General features: G+C 38.9%; 1 protein-coding gene across 1 annotated transcript; it reads right to left on the reverse strand.

Moving 5' to 3' along the window:
- Nucleotides 1-3,830: 3,830 nt before the first annotated feature.
- RAB12 (RAB12, member RAS oncogene family) lies at nt 3,831-27,519 on the reverse strand. Its single transcript, XM_064705871.1, has 6 exons — nt 27,128-27,519; nt 15,790-15,850; nt 7,942-8,080; nt 7,335-7,424; nt 6,328-6,432; nt 3,831-6,053 (listed from the first exon to the last, which is right to left on the reverse strand). The coding sequence occupies exons 1-6, from the start codon at nt 27,369-27,371 to the stop codon at nt 5,940-5,942; spliced, it is 753 nt and encodes a 250-aa protein (XP_064561941.1). The 5' UTR covers nt 27,372-27,519; the 3' UTR covers nt 3,831-5,939.
- Nucleotides 27,520-27,541: the final 22 nt, after the last annotated feature.

The following is a 27,541-nucleotide window of genomic DNA, read 5'->3' on the forward strand; positions in this document are numbered from 1 at the left end:
TAAGAATAAAAAAAATTGTTATGAGTCCCGAGCAAACGCAAGGTAATAAATCACACTGAGGGTGGTGGTTTTTAATTTTTGTTTTGTTTTTGTCTATTTTTTTTTTGGCATTTTGCTTAATTTATTAGGAAATTAAGAAGGCCCATCTGGATACTTACTGACTGTTGAATAAGTCACTGAAGGGGATCATCAAGAAGTACAACTAAACAGATTGTATCTATCATGCAGCTAGCTAACTGGAAGTTAGCTAAGAACAGCTTTTCTGCCAGAAAAGATACTCAAGAAAGCACAGTTTTGCATACAGAAAACAAAGTATCGTTCCAATACTTCAGTACTTCCTTCCTTGTACCAAAACACCACACTCGTGCATCTTTTTGGCCGTATTTTCAGTGCCCACAGCCAAGCACCACTTTATGTCGCTGGTTTGGAAAAAGCAAGAGTTCAGACGGAAGAGGCGTTTGCTCGGCAGGGAGCGGTGGGAAGGAATTGCTCATCCAACAGGGCAGGGAACAGATTCCTCCACTGGCAGAGCTCCACTGACCCCTAATGGACAATCCCCAACAGTGCCCGTCCTGGCAGCAATTTCCAGCCGTGCCACAAAACCTCACCTTGATCAGCACTCCTCCTTTCAGCCTCATATGAACTCTGGCACCTCAGCTTTTCACTATTTAATGTAAACTTCTTTATTCCACCTTTGTATCTGACCCTCTGAAGAGTTCTAAGAAGCCAGAAGGAAGAGGAAGGTGAACAGTGTCTAATGCAGCCATTCTGACACATTCTAGGACAGAACAAACTCAACTTCAATTCAACAGCAAATTCAACTTCAATTTTAAATTGCTTTAAAAACTAAAGCAAACCGGTTTTACATCTTTCAACAAGAAATAAAAAACATTAAGGACTAACATCTCGTTATAACTGACCCATTTAAACTACTTTAAAAGGAAGATGTGCAATCAGCACAATCAAGAATCTGTGTAAGATGGTAGCAATTTGAAAGGCACAGTCCAAGTATTTGTGCCTTTTCTCCCCAAGGAGTGACTGTAGCTGCCATCAGGAGAGCAATGAGATGTTTCCATTAGAGGAAAAACACTCTGCTTCAGCAAAACTGCTCCCATTTCCACTGAGTGAGAAACTGCCAGCACCAGAGGGGAGAATGAATCCAGGCTGGCTGGGGCAGTTTCTTTCTGTTTTTCAGACTGCAGAGATGAACTCATGGCAATGAACTCCCAACACAGAAAAGTGACCAAGCTGGAAACAGGCTGCATTTCCCATTGCCTGTCTAGAAAAGAGTTTTGTTCACATTCTTTTTAAACTAGTTTGGTTGCTCTGTTGCCCTTTTCCTGTGCACCTTGCTTTCCTTCCTACCCCAGAAATGTACCTGCTACAAAGCTTCCAAACTAGAGAGATTTTGATGCACAGAAGCAATGGCATGGAACAAAAAGGACCCCAGAGCCAATGCCCACACTGACAGCCAGCAGAACAGCCCCCTTTAGACAAACAGCACTAGGTTTGTAAGAAAACTGCTGGCATCCAGGGCTAACTGGATGAACTGAAAATCCTTGCCCAAGTCAAAAAGACCCTCCAAATTTCAAACCCTGCTTAAATCTAGCAGGAAGTAATGATCAAGTAGTAATGATCATTTTATGGTATCACTTTCACAAACAAGAATGATAAAAGGCAAACCAATTCAGGCAAAACCTTTGCTGCCAGAAATTCCAGCTCCTTCAGTGTGGTGACATATACAACAGATTAAAATAAATTACATTAATCTCTGGTTAAGAGAGCCACTTGGGAGACAGTCTTGAAGGGTAAAGGAGGCCAAGAAGGTTGGACATGCTTCCAGAAGGAAATCTTAAAGCTGCAGTAGCCATCCCCTTGTGCTGAAAGATGAGCTGGCAGAGAAAAAGACTGGATTGGCTGATCAAAGCTTTGGCTGAAACTCAGGAAAAAAAAGTTTGTGACATTTGGAAGAATGGGTAGGAAACGAAGGACTATATGGATGTGTTGAGGTTATATAGAGAAAAAAATCAGAAGCAACAGGGCCCAGCTAGAACTTATCTGGCTATTGCCATAGAAGACAATTAAAAACATTTCCATAAATACATCAGCAACAAAAGGAAGGCTAAGAAGAATTACCACCCTTTATAAGATGCAGGAGTAAACAGTGACAAAGGATGAGGAAAGGGCTGAGGGACTTAATGCCCTCTTTGCCTCTATGTTTAATAGTAAAGCCAGTTGTTCTTTGGGGATCCAGCCTCCCAAGCTGGAATACAGGGATGGGGAGCAGAATGAAGCCCTCACAATCCAAAGGGAAAGAGTCAGTGACCTGCTACACCAGTTAAGACACACACAAGTCCACAGGGCTGGATGGGATCCAAGGGTCCTGAGGTAGCTGCCGATAGTGTTCAATGAGCCACTTTCTGTCATTTTGAATCCAGTCTGTTCAGTTTCACAACAAAATAGACATTGAGGTGCTGGAGTGTCCAGGAAAGGGCAATGAGGCTGGGGAAGCACAAGGCTTATGGGCTGAGGGAGCAGGGGTTCTTTAGCATGGAGAAAAGGAGCCTCAGGGGAGATCTTATTGTGCTCAAAAATTACCTGAAAGGAGGCTATAGCCAGGTGGCATCAGTCACTTTTCCGAAGTAACAAGTGACAGAAAAGGAGGAAACGGCCTAAAGTTGTGCTGAGGAGATTTAATTTGGGTATTTTAACTTCCAGTCCTTTTCCCCCCACCTTCTTCTCATCTTTCTTCAACAAAATCTTAATATTAGTTGTGTATCTCTGCTCTGAAGGAGAAATCTAGTGAAAGGTAGATTTGACTGTCACTATTTCTCTAGCACAGCCAGGACAACAGTGCATAATTCAAGATGCCTTGGTAAGCCAGTGGTTTCAGTTTTTTTCTGTGTTGTGACTATTAGACATGAGACAAATTTCCACTGCTCCTATTTCCTGTTCACTTGTGAAGAAATGCTCTGTTAACTCAACTCACTGGCTGAATGTCCATTACAGTCAGGTTAAAAAGTTTAGGGACACAATCAAATATTGTTTGAGTCTCCCAACAGATATGAATTTTAGTTTTGGTAAAAGTGCTAACTGGATGTAATACAGTATCAGGAATTCACTGTATTAATTCCCCATTACATTGAAATCAGAGGTAAACCACCCTTCAATGACCACACTGTATCTAACAATTTCAGTATTTCATTATTTCTCTGATTCAAGAAAGTCAAGAATCCCCCACTATTTCAGAGCAGCTGACACTCCTGTTTTATGCTTGGCATGCTCACACATTTATTTTGACCGTCATGAAGAACCTGCCAGGACTAAAGGACCTCACAGCACCTGATGAGTTAAGTGTAAAAAGCTTTTTGGGCTCAGTGTTAGAAGGAAACAACACCCACACACTCCCTGAAGAGTGGGAATAGCCCCCCTCTAACCAGGGCTCCTAAAGAACAATGATGTGCAACCACAGTTGTGGCAGTGCTCACTGAGCCCTTTTTTTCCATCCTGTGATCCTTGAGGGTTGTGCAGACCATTCAAATGGTCCATCATTAGATGCCAACATAGGCTGGGCTGACTGCTGAACTTCCGTGAGACAAGGAAGCAGCATGAATATTTTTCCCTCCTCCCCTCTTCCCATATCCCACCACTAATCGCTGCTGGGTGGAGCAAGGGCATTAATACACTGGTTTTGATTAATATAAAAGCTGTAGAGATAAAATCAGGAGACAAAACCCTCTTCATAGTATAATGGATAGAAAGCAAACAGGTTTCCTTTTTTTTTTTTTTATGATTTCTAATGAATAATAACACACATTCAAGCACTCAAATAAATATATCCTTCTTAAATGCAATAGTTTTTAATTTTTGGTACAAGAGACTGAGATCCCAATCTGCCTATATACAAACAGCACAGAATTACAAAAAGAAAGTTTATCTAAGTCAAATTTCTTAATTTTTATTAAATTCAAAAACTGCAGGAAAAAAAATCACAAATTTCTAAGTACAAATAAAAACAAATCCGCTAAAATAAAATGGTTGTCAAGTTAAAACCCACTTTCCATAATTTTCCCTTCCTTGCTATTGCCCACAGTATCATCTGAACTCCTAGAAGTGCTTTAGAAATTCATTTTATCTTACCAATAGGACAGTAAACTGTAAGTTTACTATTTTAAAAAGCGAACTGTTTAGGCACAAGGTGGCAGAAGACATAAGCACAAATATCAACCATGCTTTCCTTAGTTTTTCAGTAGAAATCCAGGTGTGCTACAGGCCTGCATGGCATTGGATTCAGAATGTCAGAGCTTATTCAGTGAAATAAGGGCTTTTTTTTGGTGTGTGTTAGCAGTTTGTTGTGTTTTTTTTTTCTCCCATAAAACAGAGAGAATCTGTTTAAGTCAGTGGTATACTTTAGTGTTCAGTGCCAGTTCTGGCTAGAAGAGTGGCAAAGGTGACAAAATGGGTTCCAGCACCAGAGAATGCGAAGTAGAGAAGCTGTAGTGTGAAAAAGACTGGTTCATACTTGTGTTGTCAGTGTAACTAATAGTCTGGCGACCACCTGCTAAGGCAGCATGACAAGCAGTCACATGCTATTTGAAGATATCAGCTGGGCCAGGTCATCAGCTGCTCTCCCAACAGAGCAGTGACCAAGGTGAACAACTAATGTCTGCTGCTCTTCCCACTACACCTAAAGAACTGTCAAACAGAAAATTAAATCATAACAAAATTAACACAAGTGTTGCTCCATATTCCAGATTCTACCTTTTACCCATCACTTGATACTTGCCATTCTAATAACAGGTGCAGTTCCACTGTCATTCATAAATACAAAATTTTATTTGCACTTCATTAGTTTAGAAAGACCACAATGTTTTTCAATACCACAACATTCAGGACACACCAAGTTATTCAAATATGTATCTACTGATTTACCACAGCTAAACTAAACAGTGCATTTAATAAAAGATATACCAAAGATATAATTCACAAGTTCATTATCAGACAAAATCCTAACACAGTATTTGCTTGATGGGAATAATTTCCACCATTAGGAAAGAAAATAATTTTACCTTAGGTTCCCTTCCCCCATCCCTACAGATGTCCAGACAAAAATACACATATATATTCCTTAACACAGGAAAATGTATCATCTTAATTTTTTTTTCTCAAGAATTTGTCTAGGACAGCAGCATTGCTTTTTTATACCTTTTTTTAGAGCTTGATATATCTCCATTATTTTATTGAAACTTAATGATTCTTGTAACCAAATTTATGTTTATGCAGAAAATTATATATGTTTTTTCAAAGTGCAATCTTAGATCTGCACCAGGTGTGATGTCTCGGTACACAAAGAAAGGGTGCAGCATTCAACAAAATAAATAAAAGACTGCCAAAAATTAAACTTAGCTTTTCAATAAATCCAGTCAGCAGAGGATGCTACAGCCAAAAATGTTCTCACTACATTAAAAGGAAACATAATGCTGATTATGGAAGCTTTGTACATAAAGTCCTCTGTTTTTAAAAAATTTGTCTTTAAAATAGTTAGCAAAGCACCATATACTTATCTTCATACCAGAAGAGCTTCTGCCTGCCTGTTTATAATAACAAAGAACTATTACAACATTTATAGGTCAAGAATAGGTATAGATTTAATTTCTCCTCCTCCCCAACTGGATGTGTGGCAAACCCCCACCGACTGTACAGTATTTATAACACTGGGGCAATGAACGAAACATCATTGTGAGGGAGAGGGGTAATAATTAAATGTTATAGTTGAATCCTACATAGGATTGCATATTTGCATATTTACAAGTTAGTGTGTAGCTCTGACTCGAATAACAAAGTGCAACGAGAAACTGCCAAATGATTGTAGTGCAGAGTAGTACAGATACTTTCTTTACCCTCCTGCTCATATTTTTCACTCTGGAGGAAGTAAAAAGTCAACAGCAACGGACATGTGGCCTTGGAGGAGGCAGTTCTGGTGGGATTTCTGGCTCTGGTTGCAGGGACAGGATACTGTTGGACAACTCATTTCTTATAACATCCAGTGGCATCTTAAAGAAAAGAAAAATCACCTGTAAACAGTCATCTGCAGAGAAAGAACTCATTTCAAGAGTTCACTGACAGCCAAAGCCTCAATTTCAGGGTCTTTTGGGTCTTATTAGTGAAATGCAGCAGTCTGCGAGCTGCATCATCCCCACTATGTATTATCCAAAAATTTCACCTGACAATGTGTACTTGCTCTCTGTCCTCCCAAGCATGTGCAGTCATTATTTAAACATTGACCATTTGTGTGACCAGAGGAATACTACCACCTGAGCATTTTACCTTTTTCAGAATGTCATCAACAAGTTTTAAAAATATTTCATCCACGTTAAAGTTATCCTTGGCACTTGCTTCACAGAACCGCATCCCAGTTATTTGCTGTGCAAACTGAAGGGAGATAAAATAAAATAACTTAATGAAGATATGTGCCAACAGTTACAGATAGCAAATATATTCTCCTCATGGAACCATAAAAAAACCCCCAAACACACAACTTTCCCCAAATCTGAGATGGAAATCTAATTTAATTAATAATCCTGAATCTGCATGGTAGAGAAAATATTGCAACATATAGCTAATTTTTGCTTAAAATAGGTTTATTAGAAAAGTACTCTGCATTTTTCCAGACCTAATTCATGTGTTCAGTTGACATGTACTGCTGCAGACTGCCAAAAAGGAAGAACTTCTCAGAACAGCTAATCTCAACTTTATTATTCAAAATGTAGAAAAGGAAAGTACAGATGCAAGACCTGAAAAAATTTGGAATAAACCTTCATTTCCAGATGTTTGTGTACGCCCATACTGACATAATTCTGGTTAAGACAGTGCTGAGTATCACACTACAAACATACTCTCTTGCCAGCTTCCTTAACACTTTTGGGGCTGCAAGAGAACAAAAGGAACATGAAAACAAAGGCGAGCCAATAATCAAAGCAGGGCTGCTGCCTGTCCAAAAATAGTACTGAGAAGCAAACATCTGAAAGAAGGCTCACAAAGATTTCCTGACTAGAGATCTCCATTTTTACTTCAAGTCTTCACTATGCCCCCTTTCAGAGCCCAGAAAGGAGTATGCCCTACACCACTGGTACAGTGGAAGCTGACTTGCAGCTTACTCTTTTTTTAGACCAAAGACACACAACTCCAGCAGGAACACTTGCAATCATCACATGGATTTTGAGACCACCACCACCACTCTCAATAAGCCTCCTGCATCCAGCAGTCTGAACAAGAGTAGCCACAGACCATCATCAGCAATGCCACAACAGCTTTGCCTCTAGACCTGTCCTTACCTTCTCTCCCTGCTGCCGAGAAATCTCTCGATCAACTTCACAGTCCAGTTTATTTCCAACTAATAGAAGCTCTGCATCTTCTGAAGCATACTGCAATTAAAACATGTCTAATTAACTACACCTAGAAACATAAGATTTTGTAATGCAAACACAATACAAAAAAAGGGCAATTCCACTACCACACTAATATAGTTTATAGGTAAATGTTCTTCCCAAACATTATTTCAAAAAATTTCAATTTTTAAATTTCATTTTCAAAACTGCTGCTCTAGTTTAAACTAGCTGCTCTGGTTTATCTAAGAATGAACACAATGACCTTATTTCACAGACAGGAAACAAACCCCCCTCCCCCCACTGCAAAGGTAAATGAGCAATGTTACAGATTTTCACTGACACTTCAAACTGGGACAATTCTAGTTCAAGAAAGCAGGAATGGACAACCATTTTGCAAGCAAAACACATCAACGTTAAATCCTGGCTAAAAGTAATCAGTGCAAACTATCTGACAGTAGTTTATTGATCCTAAACCCATGCTGTAAATTTCTCTGAGGGGGAAAAAAAATCCTTGTTAAAAAAAGCAGGTAAAAAGAAAATACTTAAGGCATACCTTATCAATCATTTTCATCCATTTTGGTAAATCGTCAAATGTTTCCTTCTTGGTGATATCATACACCAAAATAATTCCCTTGGCACTTCTGTAATAAGCTGAGGTAATGCTGTTGAATCTCTCCTGACCTGCTGTGTCCCTAAGAAGCAGCAGCAAACAGTGGCACAAATATTTCACCAATTTGCAAAGTACAGAATAACTTTGTTCACATTTTAATAACAACACTCCCACATTCATTAGAGACACTACATTTCCTACCATATCTGTGAATTTCAGGAAAAAAATGGAGCAGTACTTTCAATCATAAAACTTATTCATATTAAAACTATTTATCCCATACTAACTTCATCAGGAAAGGCCACCAAACATTTCTATATGTGTCTAAGAGTGAAGCCATCCAATGAAAATGTAACAGGAGATAAAGCTGGTTTTGTGTTTTTGGGGTTTGTTGTGTGTTTTGTGGACTTTTGGTTGGGTTTTTTAACAGCCCTGAAAAAATAAAAAAATAGAGAAAAAAATGGATACATGTTTATTAAACACATCCACACACCCAACTATAAAATGATCAATGCACTGATCAGTATCATTTGAGCTTTCAGACTCTTTTTGGATCAACCACAGCAATTCAGCCACGGTTCTAAAACTACTGCAAAACCTCCTGGCACAGAAGTGAATCGCTCACAAGAGTGAGGAATCACTAAGTGGGACAACTTTTGCACTAGAGACCTGGCTTACACACTTACATCTACTTATCTGAGGTGTGCAAGTAACATTTCTGTGCTCCCTGCAGGTATTTCAGACAGGATGCATTCACACTGGAGAATAATTTCCAGCAACGACACTAAGTCACCCACACTAGCTATGGCTTCTGTTCCAAAGTAGATGAGACAGAAGAGTTGCTCTTTACTGAACCATGAAAACTTCAGAACTGCTTTTAATCACATCATCAAGCCTCCCTAGGGAGGGGTTTTGGCAGTTGTACTAAAAAAATACCTGGTGCATATCCTAAGTCTTAAAATGTGACTGGCATCTCAACTGGAAAGTAGGTTATATGGTGCTCCAAAGTGATCAAGCATTTGCTGCTTGAATTCAGTCCCCAAAGCCAACGGATAATTTTGGAATTTCAAAGTTAGAACAAGTCAAAAGATGGATCAAAATTAAGAGTAGAGGGAGGGAAATTGTGTGCATGTGTGTTGGGACTCAAAACTTCAAAATTAATCCTCTTCAACAGTCACATTTTAAACAAAAGGAGGAGGAGAATGAATTTGGGAATGAGATTAACAATGGAGACCTGAAACACTTGTTACAAAAAAAAAAAAAAAGTCATGTTCACAAAATGCCACATTGATTGTCCTGAAGATTTAACCCCTTTAAGATTCTATCCACAAGCAGTAAAATATACTACCACAAACCTATCTTACTTTGCATAAAATCTTTAGGAATTTCAAGCAAGTTTCAAAGTAAAGTATTTAACTTGCTTTACAAAGTAAAGCAGAGTCCACTAGAAAAAGATTTGCAACCTCTGCTTCATAGCCTGTGGGAAAATAATGACTTATACTTCACTGCAGGCCAATGACACTGCAACATAGGGCAGAGAAGAACAAATTCCTATTGTGTCCATTTTTGTTTTATTTTTATTCAAATCCCACTCTCAGAACTTCAGAATTACATTCATATAAACCTCTGGGACCCTACAGAAAATGAAAATAGATAGTTTGTTTCATAAAGGTCAAGCACCAGTAATATTGCAAACCAGTTTTATATGGTTAATTGGTTTTCTTTTCACTAATGAGGCATTTTTTGTAAAGCAATACAAGTTCTGGCAGCTGAAATTATATATATATAATATTACTCAGAGCAAGTAACGCCACATTCTTTCCCATTACTTCTTTGTTATGGTCAGATTCATTTTTTGGAAGGTCCTTTGGATGTTCAGTCTGTTAAAAATTAGTAATTTTAGTATGAACCGTTGATTTTCCACATATGGATAACATTGCTCTAGTGCTTAAGAACAGAACTCAGAATTATGACCTCACAGAGCAGCCTGTATCATCTGTTGCTAATCCAGCCTACTGATGAAGTGTATTAGGGTGGGGGACCGTAAGTTCCATCATTCTGAGCATAAATAGCTACATGGCAGGTGGAAGGGTATATCTCATGTGGGAGAATACACCAATTCTGTCTTTGTTCAGAGTAGTGGGAAAAGTTGCTTTTTAGTTTTCTCAGTTTGTTTTGCTGGCCATTCTTTTCCCTTTTTTCTGTGCTCCTAGTGGAAAACAGAAATAAAGATGGCATTTCAGAGTCACCTATCTGTGCCTTCAGGTGAGTGCTAAGGACCTTTAGCAACTCCATCAGGGTACCAGATCACTGAGCACATATATTATAAAAACACTCATGTCCCACTACCCTCCCTGAAGGCAGGCAGCAGCGCACTGGATAAGAGGGCCATGAAGAGAAGAACTATGCAACACTACAAAACTCTCCCACTCCAGCTATCTCCAACCCCACACTTCCCCAGCCCTGCTGAGTGCTCTGTCTCCAAGTTCACCTGGCACTATCAGCTTCTCCTCTCTCCACAACACCCTCAGGCTCTTTAAAAGTTTACAGCATTCCTAGGCTGCTCCACCCTGTGCTCCTGTTTGTGTAGGTCCTTCACCCACATGTGACAACCTCAAGTCAGGCTTACTGGCTGTTTGGGACACACCACATGCAGTGGTCAGTTCAGAACACCCATGGACAGCCTGGCCGCCCACTGCCTACAATAAATGGCCAGATGACCACTGACTGTCACCTGGTCATGCCAATTCCAGTGGATTATGGCTGACTTTCTTCACCTTGCTTGAAGTCACTGACTCCCCCACACTTCACCTCTCCTCATGCAGCAGGTGGAAATGAAACCAGTCAGCAAGTGTCTGTGAGCATGACATTCTAACCCTTACTTCCTTTGAAAAGTGGAAGAAAGTAAGCTGAATTTGCTGTCTCTAACATTACCCTCATGTTGTATTAGTCTTCAAACTGTAAGGTGAAAGCTATTTAGAAAACTATTTCTACAATAAGTAAGATTAAAATGCAACCCCAGGCTACCTAAGTAAACTGCAGTTTGAGTATCAAGTTGATCTTTAGCATGGAAAATCTTTTCTTCTACTAGGTGCCATCATATTTTTCATGAAAATGTGCTGCAAATTCTTCTAGTGTTGAGAAAAAAATGACCACCTGTAACGCAGAGCTAACATAAAAAGCACATCCAACTTCAAATGCCTTCTTCTAATGTGCAGGGCTGGAGTAATTATTCTTACTATACTATTTTCATGGATGTATCACACTCCTGCAGTTGGAGTATTTTAGTAAGGATAGCTACTGAAGCACTAGTGGAAAGCTGGAAGAAAAGATGACCACTGTTTAGCACTCATGACTTTCATGAGTGATACTAAGTGCTACTAGTTCTTTATTTACTCTGGTCAGAATCAACACAACAGCAGAGGGAGTTGAATTTAATTCCAATTAAATAAACTCCAGAAGTTCAAATAAGTTACTACAACTTAAACAAGCACTTGGCATAACTGAAAAAAAACCTCATCAGATTACTTCTTTTTTTTTTTAATGCTAAAAGTAGTTTTCTTCTGTTGATTTTTTTCCAAGAATTTTTTCTAAATGAAAAGCATTTGTCTTTCTAATCTATAATCAGAAACATACAGTGTATGACTCCTCAACCAGCTATAATCTGCAATTAGAGAATCCAACGGCTTGATTGTTTTTTGCTCCCAAACAGAAACTAGACAGCACTCCAAAAATACAAACATACAACAAACAAAAGCAAATTAAAAAAATCACACAAAGCCCATTTTCAACTGTTGACTTGTCATGTTCTATGGCAGACTGCATAAAACACAATACAAATACAGTTAATTTTAATTAAAATATCTCTGGATAATTTCTCTTTTACATAAATGTTCTCTGTGTCTATCCAAACCAGTTGAAACAAACACACGGACAGACTCAAAACTGTCTGTGGCTCTCTAGTTAAATTTATTTGTTATGAGTGGTGGTGCAAAATGGCAATAGAAGTGAAAATATTTTGAAACTTACATAAAAACTTAACACTAATTTAACATTTTCACATGTGCTATGCTTCTATGGAACCTACAGGCACTATTTCAAAAAATGCTTTAAGGTAATTTTAGAGGTTAATTCTACTTGTCAAATAATAATTTGTTGGTCCCATAAACCATAAATATATTTAAAATCTTTTATTATATAAATAATTTATTTCAGAGGTACTGAACCAAAGAAACAACATTCTTATATATTCTAGAACAGGTACATTCCAAGACAACTGTCTCTGAGAAAACAGAGCAGGCAAAATGTGGATTTTGAATGAGAATGCACCAGTTTAGAACACCTTCAGAAGCAAATGAAGCTTGTTTTGTTCCCAGGTCGCTGGCTGCCTTGAGCATGAAGCCTGTAGAGGTGTCAGAGAGCTCCCCTGGCTAGGGAGGAACTGGGTGCCGTGCAGGGCAGCCCTGCTTCCCACAGCCAGCTCCTTCCTTTCAGAGGGAAGCTGGGAGTCACTGTGTCACTGCTTGTGTCAGCGACTGCCCGGATTACTCAGCTGAGAGCGCACAGTCACACACCTTCCTGTCCTGCTTCAAAGCATCACTCAGGGGCTCCTATTATTTATTTGATCCAGTTTTCCAGCTTTGAAGAAGCACTGATTCACAGATGCTTGGATTTACCTGGACACTTACACTATCCAGTAGTTCTGGTTACTCTACCTCATGACTTGAGCTGCATGCAGGTATTACTGCTTCTCACAGGCCACAGGAGCTTCTGTCAGCCTAGAACTGCAAGGCAGAAGCTGATTTACTGAATCCTAACACTTCTGGCAACCCAAGGGGCACTACTAATTCCTCCAGGTGACACAGAAAAGGTGGATACTACCCTGTGTCCTCAGTGAAGCTCTATCATTGCATCATCTAAGGAGTAGGAGGTTGTTTCCTGACTGGAAGTTGGGGAAATAAGGGAAGCAGGGAACAGATAGGAAGCTAGAGGTGAGAGCAGATGCTTCTGCGATCATCAGGGCACAGCTCCCCATTATGAAAGGAAGACAGGAGACAAGTCCTTCTGTATTCTACTCTCCTAACAGCAGCAAGCGTGAAAGCTGCTTTCAAAAGGACGTCTTACACACCCAATAGCTTGAAATATTCAACCCTGTACTGTTTCAATGTATCTTTTGATAATCTCAAGTGGTAGGGCTTTGTGGAAGACACTCTGATGACAGTAGTTAGGGGAGAGACAAGTTTAGGTCAAGTGACCATAAAAACACCGAAGTAAACTTTTAAAAAACTATTCTTGTTTGACTCTAGAAGTAGAATTATCAGATTACTAAAAAATAAGCAAAATTTCATGCTTTGAAATGTAACTTTTGCCATTTTAAGAGGACAGATAAGCATAAACTTCAAAAATTATCTGTTCACTGAACAAAACAGATCTTTTTGTAGTAAAGTTACTGCAATCAGTGTAGATAAAGCATCAGGAGCCTGTAACACTACCAGGAACTATGAGGAAGCCTAATTCTGTCATTGTGTAGGTATGAAAGGAGACTGACTTATGATCAGCCATGCAATTGAAGTCTGCATTTCTAAACTTTCAAGTGTTGGGACTTGGTAAACTGCCTTCCTCTTCAATCCAACAACTGGAGGTACAAGCAGGAGCTGAGGGAGCTGGGAGTGTTAAGCCTGGAGAAGAGGAGGCTCAGGGGAGAGATTTTGTCACTCTCTACAACTCCCTGAAAGGTGGCTGTAGCCAGGTGGGGGATGGTCTCCTCCCAAGGAACAGGGAACAGGACAAGAGGAAACAGGCTAGCAACAAACCTTCCACTAGGGGAGGTTTATATTGGCTCTTAGGAATAAAAATCTCTTCACCAAAAGGACTGTCAAGCACTGCAACAGGCTGCCCAGGGCAATGGTTGTGTCACCTTAGCAGACATGCAGACTTGACCCTTGGGGGACAGGGTTTAGTGGTGGACTCAGCAGCACTGGGTTAATGGTTGGACTCATTGATCTTAGGGGTCTTTTGAAACCTAAATGATTCTGCGATAATAAGAGTTTATAGGCAGGCCCAACAACATGCACAACAGAATTCAGAATTAATTAGCAAAAGTCATGCTTAACTAATTGCTTTTCTAAAAACCTGGAAGCATGCCAAGGCAGTTTTAAAGATTAAAAACAACATTTTAACAGCCACTGTTGAAGAGAAAGTGACACTTAAGAGCAGGCTGTCATGTTCATGAATTTTATAATATTTTAAAATATTATTTCTTTACATTATGTTTTTCTTGCCACTTTAGTAAGGCTTCCCATAGGAGTAATTATCACATCTTAACAACCTATCAACTTTTAAATTCAATTTTTAAAGTGTCCTATATCCTACTAGCATATTCTCAATATGTGGAAAATAATGGTTTAAACATCTCTTTTCCAAAAATTTTTACTCCTATAATATATTTATTCAAAGCAAGAATTGTTTTTATAAGCTTAGTACACTTCACAGTAAGAATGCATATTAGGTATACATTAGCATCTCCACATCAGGACTTTTTGTTACCTCTGTCAGCTCCAGCAGACCCTGGCTAACAATTGCTGGCTCAACTGCCAGTCTTGTGGTCATAGGTTTCCAAACAGGGACAGATGAATGAAGACATGCCACTAACATTCAAGCGTTAGGTGACGGATGAGACCAAAGATGAGCAGCAGTTAACTCAGAGGGAAGCAAGACAGACACATGGTGTGACAGACAGAATTGATGGTGACCTGCCAAGAGGAGTTAGTACACTGAATTCACTGCATCCATGCAGTTAAGAATGAAAAACTACCAGAATATCCCAAAAGTGTAATAAAAAGAATATTTAGAGCTTTCCCCCCTCTATGGATTGTTAGCAGTTTAAACAGTTTAACTACAATGCTAATTATGCATCACACACTGTTAATAAACCAAAGCTAAGCTTCTACATAGTAGTATGTAAGATTAATGTATAGAACATAGCTGGTTTATTCTCTCATAATTGTGTTTATGTATTGTACTACTCTGCAAAACAAAGGGCTGTTTAGCTCAACAACGTCTAAGCAATAAAAATAGTATTAATCACTAACATGGAGAACCATTACCAGAAATCATGTAGCCTACTAAAGAAAGGAAGAGTTTAGCTCAGACACTGAGCTTTCTCTAGCAGGACATCAGCACCAGTAAAGGTATAGCCTTATTTGCATGGGATTACTTTATTTTTCCATGCTGTTTAGCGTGGATACGATTTACTTCAGTCCTGAATGCCCTTCCCTTTAAAGTCATTTAAAAACAGTGTCAAAGAAACAGCACTGCCTACACCACATTTCAAAAAAACAGTTTAGAAAATACTTCACAGTTGCTTTATAATTGCTGTTACAATGAAGGTCAGTTTTAATCAGTCCAGAAAAATAAAGAACACAAAATATACTTTCTTTAGTGTCTATTTAACACAGTCAACTTTTGTTGTTTGTAGAACTCCTATTTCTTATGTAGGTGATGTCATTCTTCCAGGAAAAGGGGCTCAAGGCCTCTGTGATGCATTAATATTTCAGTAATTACATTCATGCCCTACTTCTAACTTTATCTCTCCTTCTCCTCCTTTTACCCTCAAAAAAATCTAAGAGCTATTTGGTTTGGTTTAAGTCTTGTGGGAATGGAGGAGAGAAGTAATAGGGTAAGAGCTAAACCAGCTTATAACAGTTAATAGTAGTATTAGACAAGCATATTAATTCATGCTAGAAAATAAAAATTAAAACATACTGCTGGTTGCATGTTTGTTTTACTTACCAGATTTGTAATCTAATTTTCTTTCCTCTTAGCTCTACTGTTTTGATTTTAAAATCAACACCTATAAATAAAATACAGTAAACAGAAAAGGAGGAATAAGAAGCAAAAGTAATGAGGGTGCAATTATTTTTTTATAAGTTTTTTTTTTTAGATCAACTTGTAACAGTCTGAACAATCAGAAGAGTTTGCACCACTATGGTCAACTCGAGAACACCACGGGGATTTGACAACCACTAAACAGCCTGTGAGCCATCCAATGTGGCAGCATCACAACATAAACCTTCCCCTTTGTGCAAAAGTTCCAGCAGCAGGTAAACCCAGCACAACAGTAAAACAACAGGCACAGTAGGATTGTTTCTCTCCTATTCACCTCGACTGTCAAGGACAAGCCTGTTCTACTTCCAACTGGCACAGATGCCCTGGAGGGATGGAGCAGAACCCATCCCTGCACATCAGTTCTGCTGTTTGTGAAGCAGGAACAATATAGGCCTGGCCTCCAGGATGGATGCTTAGCATCTGTAAAGTAATAAAGTGCTGGAATTGAGGTTGGTTTATGAAGAAGTTTGTCAAGACTGTCATTTTTAAGTCCTGCAAATATTTATTAGCAAACTTCTTATATTAAAAGAGGGTATTTGACTTTAAAAATTTATTTTATACCTGCATGGTACTTTTATTCATCATCTCAAAACTCCAGGCACATTTTGAATGCAAGCTAAATATCAAAGATAGAACCACAAAGACTTTGTTATACAGAAAGATTTAGCTTTTATAAAAAAAATAATGCTGGTTAGCAACACATAAGACATACTGTGGTCAAACAATACCTAGACACAAAAGATTACCACCTTAACTACAAAAATGTATTAGAGAATAAATGTCCTAGAATATCACAGATTTGCAGATTGTGAACCTGTTCATTTTAGGATACATTTGTAAGAAAATTTTTGCTTCAGTTCATCCTTCTACACATCATCCCTCCCAACAGAGCTAAATCAAAAAGGGAGAAATAAAAAGACATGAGAACACGGTTCAGACCTGTACACTTAAAACTCACACAGAAGTGCAGAAGCATAATGTGTTGGAAACACTTGTGCCATTTCAAATGCAACTGTAAACTAAGAACAGGGATGAAACTGAAGAGGAAAAATGGTTTTTATTTTCTCTAACAAAACCAACACATTTTTCCAAGGACTACCCTTGGTAAAAGCTGAGTGTCCCTGCTGATATTAAGAATTGAGACTGAATTTAAACTTTAACAGAAGAGACCGAAAATGGCCATTATGTCCTTATTTTTAGTTTGCAGAGCAGGTAGACATTTTTCAGCCAGATTAAATAAATGGAAGGATCACTGACCTTCATTCTTCTAAACAAATATCCCCTCTAACAGCCTGCAGTTGCACATTGCATATTGATAAAAGTAATGGTCATCACACCATGACATTTGTCCTCATTCTCCATGTCCTTAACAGTTTCTAGCACACTTAATCACCAGTTCTTGGAGAGATATTCAGGACATGATGCCTGCACTTCACTTACAAACATGTATCTCTTTCAAACCCCATGAGTTACTGTGTTAAACTGATTTGTACTAAACAGTCAAACCCTTTAATGGCAATTTTCAAGTATTCACACGCAAATTGATAAATATATTCAAATTATTAAAATTTCAAATAATTTATTAATCTTAACTCCAAGAAGTCTTTTTGTACACTTCTGAAAAGTGACTCTCTTAGTGTAAAAGCAGAAGAGAAATGATCCAGCTATGTTCTAGTATCCAAAGCATGTGAAATGAGAATTCTTGTAATTCTATGCTAATAATATTATTTTTTAAAAAAACACATCCATTTCTACTGTTATAAGTCTTTTCTCGATATAAATGCATTTAAACTATAAAATGCAATTGCTTTAATAGTCACAGCTTTGTCTGCAAGATAGAACTTAAGGAACTGTAATGACTTGCCTCAAACCTCTCCTGTCCTCAAGGAAGTTTGAATATAACTGCCCAGACATCTCAATCCCAATTCCCAATCCTGCCATTCTGTCATACAGAACATACTTAATAACTTCCTGGGATTAGAAGGTCCAATATAGTAATAAAATGAAGTAGAAAAAAGACTACACATTAAAGAGATGTTTCAAAATAAATAATATGTCAACAGCATTCTTAATTTAAAGGCAGATCTTTCTATTAATCATCTTGAAGTCATACCATGAAATATTTCCCTAAGGTGAAATTTTGCAAGGAATGATACAAACAAGTAACACTTTTGGAAAAGCAGACAGGATCTTCTATAGAATTGTTTGAATCATTTAACACTTAAGTCAGACAGAGTGCCAGAACTCTTCAAAGGTTGCTCAATTACTTTTTTATAATTAGTAATGCTCTGCAAGCATCAACACAATACCAAAAGCTTCATGTCTGCCAATACTGAAGGAAAAAAATCTGGCAGCTTTCCTTTTGCACACGAAGAAACAAATTCCTAAGCCTGTCAGGTTTCATTAGCCTGTTTCACCACAGACTGCCAAAGCCAGTGCTTTTGAGTTTACATACAAATTAGTAATTCAATTAAAACAACACAATAATTTGTTTTCCCTTTCAATTTCAAATATTGCAATGAGTTAAGAAAAAGGTCAATGAAAGAAATTATTTAGTTCGACATATGGAAATACCTACATGAAAAGTTTTGTTATCCATACAATTACTCTTGCATGGTTTTATATATAGCTCAACAAAACAGAAGAATCAAAAATTACTCTTGACAGCTACATTAAATCTGAATAACATATAAAAAGGATTTTAAAAAGCTCTCTTCAGCTGCTACAATACCAGCAAACTATCAGTGGTTTGCATGCTACCTAGCTTGAATTTAAAGGCTGCTGGCTTATTGTCAGTGAATAACAAAATACACACATGCCAGGAAATCTGACAAGTGCATGTGCTTATGACCATACTGAAGCATGCCATTTGCCAGGTCACAGTGATGAAAGGGGAGCCAAAAAGCTTATTACAATCTCCCCTCCCATTAAAACATCAGCCTTGTCTCTATATACCAGGCTTGCATGGACAACTGGCAATCAGTAATTTTCTAAAATTATTACACTCAGACAACAAGTAAATTCAAATCACCATCTCTCTTTTCATGGATTTTACAGATTAAAATTGTATGTGTTTTGATGTCACTTTGGATGTCATTTTGATCCTCGTTTTTCACTGGAAAGGCCTTTTTCAGGAGTCCAAACAAATATCCCACAAAAATTAATGAAAAAGGCACAAAAATACAGATCTCAGTCTCTGGATTTGGTTTCTTATTTTGCAATTATTTAGGCATTTGAAGGTACATTAATTAAGTTTGCCCTACAACTTAAAACTGCAAAGGAGCATTTCTCCTCTCCCCACAGGTGAGATACATGTAAAACATGGCATTAAGGGCAGCAACACTAACCTGCGGTGTGTAACCTAAGTTAAGGATTTTCCACATTTTACTTAATGTGCACCATGGTTGTTAGTAGCATGTGAACTTTGGATGAAAAATTGACTTTGTGCAAAGAACATCTATTACAACATGGGCTCAACTGAAGCTATGCCTCCTCCAGGAAAAACAAAGGGCTACTGGGACAGAAGGGTTTAAAAGTATATTAAACACACAGCCAAACAACCTGTTTGCACTCTTTTCAAAACTAAACAGCCCTAAAAGAAAGAGAACAGAGACTCAAAATAGAAGCACACTAATGAGGTTCTAGATAAGGGCAAGTCACTGAGGATGACATCTCTTGTCAATGAACCAAACTTGAGACTGTTTCAAACTTGAGACTAAACTCCTACAAAAATGAAGCCCAGCCGAGAACTGACTACAGTACATTAATTTCTCACCCCAAAGAGAACTAGAGCTTATCTGCTAAAGCATAAACTCAAATACACACAACTGGGTGCAGCCTTTCTCTTTAAAGCTAAAAGAATTTGTTTAGAAATAAAACAGTAAAGAAACTTCTTACTATGCATTTTATGTTTAAATTTGCAATTTTTAATTTCCTTTCATGAGAGACAGAAAAAGAAAGTGGAAACAGTTTTGCTTAATGCACACAGAATGACCTTTCAGTGGACAAGACTTCCTGGTAACAAAGTTAATGGAAGAGCTGGGAAAACAGATGCAAATAGAGCACAAAAAACCCCTCTAACTAAAATCAATTCCAATGGATTCAATTTTCAGAGGTCTATTAGTGATTTGCATCAAAGTAATTCAATCAGTGAAAGATATTCAGGCCGTGCTTAAAGAAACACAATCAGTTTAAAAATTCAGAGGTTATATACCAATTAACCCTTAAAACAGACATATAATTTGAAGACTATCACAGGCTATTGAATCTGGACATGTGACACCACTATGCAAAAAAAAATATTTCTTACTTATGCTACATTTGATAACTGAGATCACATGAGTTTTGAGGTAAAAACCATCTTTATTACAAAATATCCTGGTTTGTAACTCAAAAAATACTTACATCTATCCCAAAAATGCCAAAGTCAATCAAAAGATGCTCAAGAGTGTGCCTTCTGATTTCTATCAGCCTGCTTGAGGGGGGGAAGCAATCAACAACAAAATGCACACAGGGAGGGCAGGAAAAGGTTACAGAAACTGTTACCAGGAAAAAAAACCCTAAACCATTTTGTCTTATTTTAATTGGACTCTAGGGCAAGCAGTTAGCTTTTCAAACACACCAAAGTGGAAATGCCTCTTTCAAAATGCATGTTACAAATTTTCAAAGAAGAAATCTGGAATAATTTAGTGCTAAGTCAGATATGAGTATGTTTGGGGATTATTTTAGAGGCAGGTAAAGTACGTTGTCCACAGAGCTTCAAGCGTGTAATTCTAGAATGACTAACATGCAGACATTTGAGACTGCTTGCCTAAAATAAAAGTGTACCCATACCTCAACTGGCAACTGGGCTACACACTAGAATGAAACAGATATCAATTTTCTTTTTTTCTGTGTAATATACATGCAGTGAGTAAATGTTGAAGGTGTAGTCAAGTGATTTTATTTTTTTTGAATGTCCAATATGCAGCTTCTATAACATTTCAGATGCTTAGTACTGCCCAATTCAGTGAGAAAGAAGGAAATTATATTTTCTTTACATTCTTGTGGACAATAAAATCATAGGGCCTTTCAGAAAATCTAGGCTTTTGACACTACTTAGGATACTAAGTTCAAAGCATGTACCAAAATGCTGGCAAACACAATAAGATGGAAGAGGAAATTGGAAGGATTAAGTCTCTCTGCGGCTTCATGAACAAAACTTCTTTTCAAACTTCTGATTGCAAAGCAGAAAAACAAACTGAGCTACTGGTCAACAACTACCTGACCTGAAGGGAAAACTGAATGGAAAAAGAGAGGTTATTTCATGAGCAACACTACCCAGATTTTTAGAAGGTGGAACAAGTCAGTTTGTTTTGGGTATCAAGTTTCCCTCTCCTTGGGATATCAGCAGAAATAAGCATTAAAAGTGTTGCTAACCAACTTCCAGAAGTCCCTGAGAATCATATGGCCCTATTTGATTTTTTTTCTTTGCTAATGACACACTCAGCTGTTCACAGCAGAGACTGAGTCTGACAGCTGCATTCCAGTCTCCCTGCAAACCCAACTCCCCATTTGACACCACTCAAGTGGCCTCTTCACTCTGCCTGTTGTTTTATTTGTGTATTCTCATATATGTCCTGGCTAGGGACTACAAGGCTATCTGACAGTCCTGTAGTGTTGATACAACCCAGTGCCTGAATACTTCTACCAGCTGAAGTTACCATCTAGTTTACAAATAAAAAAAAACAAAGTTCAACTTCAAATTTACTCTTTCTTGCAACCCCTTGTTAATTAAAAACCTCATACCTCCACAAAACCCTATTCCTAAACCCTAATAATTTATAGTATCTACCTACCTTTTCCTGTTTTAAATTACAGTTTTGTTCACTTATGAGGATTCAAATGATTATGCATAGCAAACCAATGCTGACTATACCAAATGCTGTAAAATACACTTAGTTGGCACATCTGGGGCAAACAACCACTGGCCAGCTGTTTTCACTTGCTGGAGTCTCTATGCTGTCCATTACAAGTGACTACACCGCTCCTAAAGGTAAAAGGCAGCTTCCAGGGGACACTGGCTTCTGTCAGAATTTGCACCTCCAAAGACAAACAAGGAGGTTGATACATGCTCCCTAATTATCTTAAAGTTTTCTGTAAGACAAAACTGTTTTTCTCTGTGAGTTTCCAGCCTCCTGCTCCTCTCTGTTTATAGTTTGGCAGGAGACTGCAGCACGCCATTAATAAGGCATTGGTATGGTTTATTTACACTATTCTGCACTAGTCAAAAAGCCAATACATAAACCCAGGTGTATTAACACCCTAGATATGCAAAAGAAAAAACAGTCAATTCTCACAGAATTACTCATCCCTCATCCAAACTTCCTTTTTTTAACATAACAGCATAAATTTCTCACTTTAAGAGCTATTTCTTGATTAAAGCAAGAACATCTTACTGTTACTTTGTGATGTGGTAAACTAAGAAATATCTATTTCTACTCTTTCTCCCTTCTCCCCACACCAAGTAAGCTTTCAGTGACATCCTACTGAAGGGGGGAAATGTTAAAAGAAAAATTAAAATGAATTATACTTGTCAGAGAGCCTACATGCACACACAAGTTTAATAAAGAAAGAAATGCTCTTATAGTTGACTCAGGATGATTTTCTGAAAATTTTATATAGATTGTCCATCTCAGATTACATCAAATTACTAAATTTATTTTTAAGCCGTATTTTTGATTTACTAAAAAAAATCCAATCAAATTATTAGTAAGCCACATACTATGCTTACAGTGTGTGCGAGAATACTGATTAGATAACTAAAAAGACTGAGGAGTAACTCAGTGGGCAGTTCTGAAAAGTGACAGATACCTCAAAAGTGAGTAGTCTGATACTTTCAAGTGAAAAAATCATTATGTTATATGACAAGCTTATGGGAATGAAACTGGACATTTATGTTATTAGCCCCCATTTTTCAAGAATAAAGAATACAGGTTTGAATTGTGACAGAATACAGGTTTGAATACAGGTTTGAATTGTGACAGAAACCCCAAACATGTGTACACATACATATAAAAGGTATATATGTATGTATTTGTATACCATATATAAATGTCTATATACTGAAGACAGAAGTTGCCTGACTTAAGACATTCTGATAGAAGACAAAGCAAAAGTTTTTACTATTGCTATTGTTTATTTGATGGACACTAGAAATCTTGCACAGATACGGGTATTTTAAAACTAAATGATAGGGAAAATAGCACTTGGAAGGGAAAGCTATGGACCTCTGTAAATCTCAGGAGTTTCTGACTTCCATACCATTTCACATGAAGGTGAAACAAGGTCAAAGAGCATTTCTGTCAAGTCAAAGGAGTCTTGCACCACAATGCATTTACATGCCACTTATCTGGATCCCTCAGGCCCAGAAGAGATCACAGGTCACTAAATTCCCATCTTGATCCACAACAACCCTTCCCATTACAAACTCCACTATTATTTTGCTTGTAAACGAGGACAGAAGGAAGCTTCAGTGTTCACAACATGCAATACTTTGGTTCCCCATGAACAGCTGCTAAAACAGCCATCAATGCACAAGGCACATGAACTGCACTGGCATTATCAAGGGCAAGGCCTCTTTCCTGGGATGATTTTAGACCTGGTGGAAAAGAGCTGAAAGACAAGACAAGATCTCAAGAGACTTCATATTTTGAGCCAGCAGGTAAAAGAAAAGCTGAGGAGCCCAACTTGATTTGAGGGACCAGGACAATCAGCATCCTAAGAGGTGAGTCAGTGCAAGACCCCACCTTTGCAAGAGCAGGAGCCTCAGGCTCAGAGAATAAAACCAAGAGAGAAGTGTAATGTCTGCAGAAGAATTAGATTGACAGGAAATACTGCTGAGTGCAGGAATTCTGTAGATCTGTCATGGAAGAAAAACAGCAGGGAGACTGGGGATGAACTAAGAATTGGTGGATTAGAACCAGGAGACTGAGCAGCAGCTGGACAGATGCTGGGAAGAGAACAGAAGCTGTTGAATATTTAATAAAGGGATTCTGATGAAAGAGAGTCCCTTTAAAAATATTTATATTAAAATATAAATTTAACATCATGACTATGGAGAACTGAATTAGGATGTATTTCTTTTAGGATAAGAACCAGCTAAGGTGGGATAAAGGGGTGGAAGAAGCAGAGGCAAACACTGTTTCTTCACTCCCAAGCTTGAATCTTCTTACAGATGTGGCAATGAGTATTTATCCACTACCTTTGGGAAGATCATTCTTCCTCACACCATATTTGGTGCATATTTTTTAAACTGTCAATTCTGGAAAACCTTCAAGTGATAGCATTGGGTTCTGCTCCCGTGTGAATAATACAGGCAACAAACAGTAAATGAAGATGAAATTTTACGTCAAAAAAAGAAGTGTAGATTTATGTTTGTTGACAAAGCTAATATGATCCCAATATTACCCCTGAACAAGTTATTATCCCATTATAGAAAGACAGGGGATTTGACACTGGCATGGCGAGAGTAATTTTAACTTCTTCAAAAATCAGTAAATATTTGAGCATATTGGGTATTCTCAGTGCTATGTAAATAGCAGATTTAAGGAGACACAATATTCCATGCAACTAATATAATGCCCAAAATAAATACATCAAAAGAATTTTAGATCAACAGCACATTGTGTGCTGTTATGAATAATGTGCTGAAATCTGCCAAGCTATTTTTGAACACTTTCAAAGAAGTTCCATATCTGAGCTGAGACTGAAGACATGTTGATGTGTTTTCATTACAGATTTTTCTTTACCAATTGGGCAATGCAGTCTTTTTAAATAAGCATTTAAATACTGTATTTTTCTTAACTGAATCCACACCTTCCCTTTTCTGCAGAAATGCTCCACTGTTCAATAACATGGCACTATTATCAGCACTTAGGGGCAGAAGACAGAAAAGGTCTTCGGACATTTGCAATCCTGCCACTATTGGAGGAAGTCCTCTGAGTAGGCTCTGCTTTCATACAAAATCTTAAGGTGCTAAATCTTGTTCTTTTGGTCCTATAAAACCACAAGTTTTAGTGTAAAGGTAGGAAAGTAAGGCTGAGACCATAAATACCAAGATAAGGAAGTAAATATGTATTCTAGCATTCTATTTTAACTACAGCTTTGCTAATGTAAGGTACATACAACAAAATGCAGTTTTTTGTTTGGTTACATGGCCTTTTCAAATTGAATCTCAAGGTATCATCAGTTTATGTAACAGGATCAGTCACAGCATTTTCACTGATGTCTCAAAACACATTCTCCACTTGCAAATTCTTGAAAACCACTGCAGTTAAGTGGTGACAAAGTAAGAGCTTTATGATTTCAACTGTGTATTAGAGGCTGAACTCAGGTTGTTTTGGAGTGTGGGTTATTTTCAATCTGTATGAAATGTAAATAGCAGAGGTTACTTTTTCTTACTTGTTAGTGAAAAAACAAATCAGAGTGTGTGCTGACTGAGAAAAGCTCCTTCATTTAGCAGTCAAAGGATCTGGGGGAATCTCAACAGCTCTCAAGTTTAGTCTGAGGACCTTGAAAGAATGCCATTACTATCAAGTCCTTCTACATCTATTTTGGCACAAGTTGATTTCCCTATGCTGCTTTATGTTGGCACATTTTGTACAACAAACATTACGTAACCTTCTGTCTAGCAGCATATCACTACTTATTTCCTGTTTCTTCCCTAAAATAAGGAAGCTTCTCTGCTTAAATCACTGTGTCAGTTATTTAGGAAATCAGTTTTATTGAAAAGGCACCAGCCTGGAAGTCTGGACTGGGGTCTAGACCACCTCCCATCACTTCCCAAGATTCACAGCAGGAAACTAACACCAGTTACAGAGAGCAGCCCAAACTTGATGGAGCCCTTAATGTGGGTCAACCTAAACAAGATGCAGGAGAGTTAATATCAATGTTTACACCTGGAGAATTTATAAAGAATACATTCCTCTATTAATTGTACTTTAGTTGTACCATACATTCAATTAGTCTGTTCATCTAGAAAAGCCATCAACATTTCTTCATTACAACACATCCCTAGAGTATTAATGCCTCTGAAACTATCTTTCTAACTTCTACAAGGTTAAATTGCCAACTTCAAACCAAAGAACTTATCAACATAACAGTGCTAATCTGCACGACCAGATCTGGATTCTTAGCCTTAGAAAGAATAAAATAACTGGTAAAACACACATTAAAACAAAAGTATGAGTAACTGTGCATCATTTTGTTTACAGGAAGATAATTTTGGATAGTAATAACTCAGCTTCTAAAAGGCAATACAATCACTTTTCATCAGATGCCTAAATTCCCTCACATTCCAAGCTACAATTAAGCTAATCATACATACTTTCCAGTGACACAGACTTTAACAACCACCTTGCTGCAATACTCAAGAGTTCAACTCCAAGGACAGGACTCTAACAACAACGCAGAATAACTAGCTTGTTTTCCTCCCTTTACACACTTGTGTATTAAAAAGACAGCAGGCATTAAATTACCTGCAGAGATGCACAGATGACTAAATCATGAATAAGAGAGTACACTACAGAACTAGGAGCTTGCTCTCTAGTTAGCTGCATAACGAGCCAAACACGCAGTGTTCTCGAGAAACAAAACATTAACCTCGGATCTAACATCACAGGGGGGTTCTTCACGAAGCCATAGCAGCCATCTGGAGTTAATCTGACTGCGGTCTGGAAGAATACTTGAATAATACACTGGAATAGTACACAAAATACACACTGCAACTTTTCAGCTCCTGAAATACTTCTGTCTCCTTTCACGCAACCTCTAAGACTTAAGCACAAAAACCTGCTTCACCAACCATGCCCAATTTTTTCTTTACACTGTTTGCCGTCAGCAAGGCTGAAACGGGAGAGCTCAGAACTCCCAAAGGTAACTAGGACATCTACCAGCTTTCCAAGAAGAGCTGTTGAAGTCTGGCACCAACCAAGCCCCTGAGCCTCCCTCGGCCGAGGAACCCACCTGGGGACCCCAACCCGGCTGCCCTGGGCAGGAAGGGGACGGGGACCACGGCGCGCCCGGGAGCGGGGCAGGGTCTGGGAGGGAATGCCTGGCCGGGGGGAGCGGGCCCGCACTCGGGGAAAGGCGGGACAGGGGCCGGGAAGGGCGGCCGCGCACCGACCCCGCGTTCCCACGGCCGGGCCCATGAGCACCGGAGGGAGGAGCGCTCCCTCCCCCGGGACGGGACGAGCTCCCTTACCCACGGTGGACTTGCAGGCCTCGCAGAAGGTGTCGTCGGTGAATCGCTCCATAAGGCTGGTCTTGCCTACCCCCCGCGACCCGATGATGATCACCTGCAGCTTGAAGTCGGCCGGGCGCGGCGGCTGCTTCCTGCGGCGGGACTGCCCCCCCGAGAGCGCCGGCGACCCCGCCGCCGAGCCCGCCCCGAGGTCCAGCCCGCCGCCCCCCGCCCTGCGCTGCGGCAGCCCCGAGCCCGGCTCCATCAGCGATGCATGCGGCGGCGCCGCGCTCCCTCCCCGCCCTCCCCGCCACCGGCGCCGACCACTGCGAGGCACGGGGAGGAGGGGGCAGCGAGGACGAGACGCGGCCGCCGCCCGGCCCTGCCCGAGGGGAACGGGAACAGCCACAGGAACGGGAACTGCGCCGCCGCCGC

This window comes from Zonotrichia leucophrys, chromosome 2, assembly GCF_028769735.1.
Source record: "Zonotrichia leucophrys gambelii isolate GWCS_2022_RI chromosome 2, RI_Zleu_2.0, whole genome shotgun sequence".
Classification (NCBI taxonomy): domain Eukaryota; kingdom Metazoa; phylum Chordata; class Aves; order Passeriformes; family Passerellidae; genus Zonotrichia; species Zonotrichia leucophrys.

Excerpts from the sequence above, each read along its gene's own strand:
- RAB12 (XM_064705871.1), bottom strand. The coding sequence starts at position 27,371 with ATGGAGCCGGGCTCGGGGCTGCCGCAGCGCAGGGCGGGGGGCGGCGGG. Across the intron at positions 15,851-27,127 it reads GGCCTGCAAGTCCACCGTGG|GTGTTGATTTTAAAATCAAA; the intron begins GTAAGGGAGCTC and ends TTTTATTTATAG. Across the intron at positions 6,054-6,327 it reads TTGATGACATTCTGAAAAAG|ATGCCACTGGATGTTATAAG; the intron begins GTAAAATGCTCA and ends CTTTTCTTTAAG.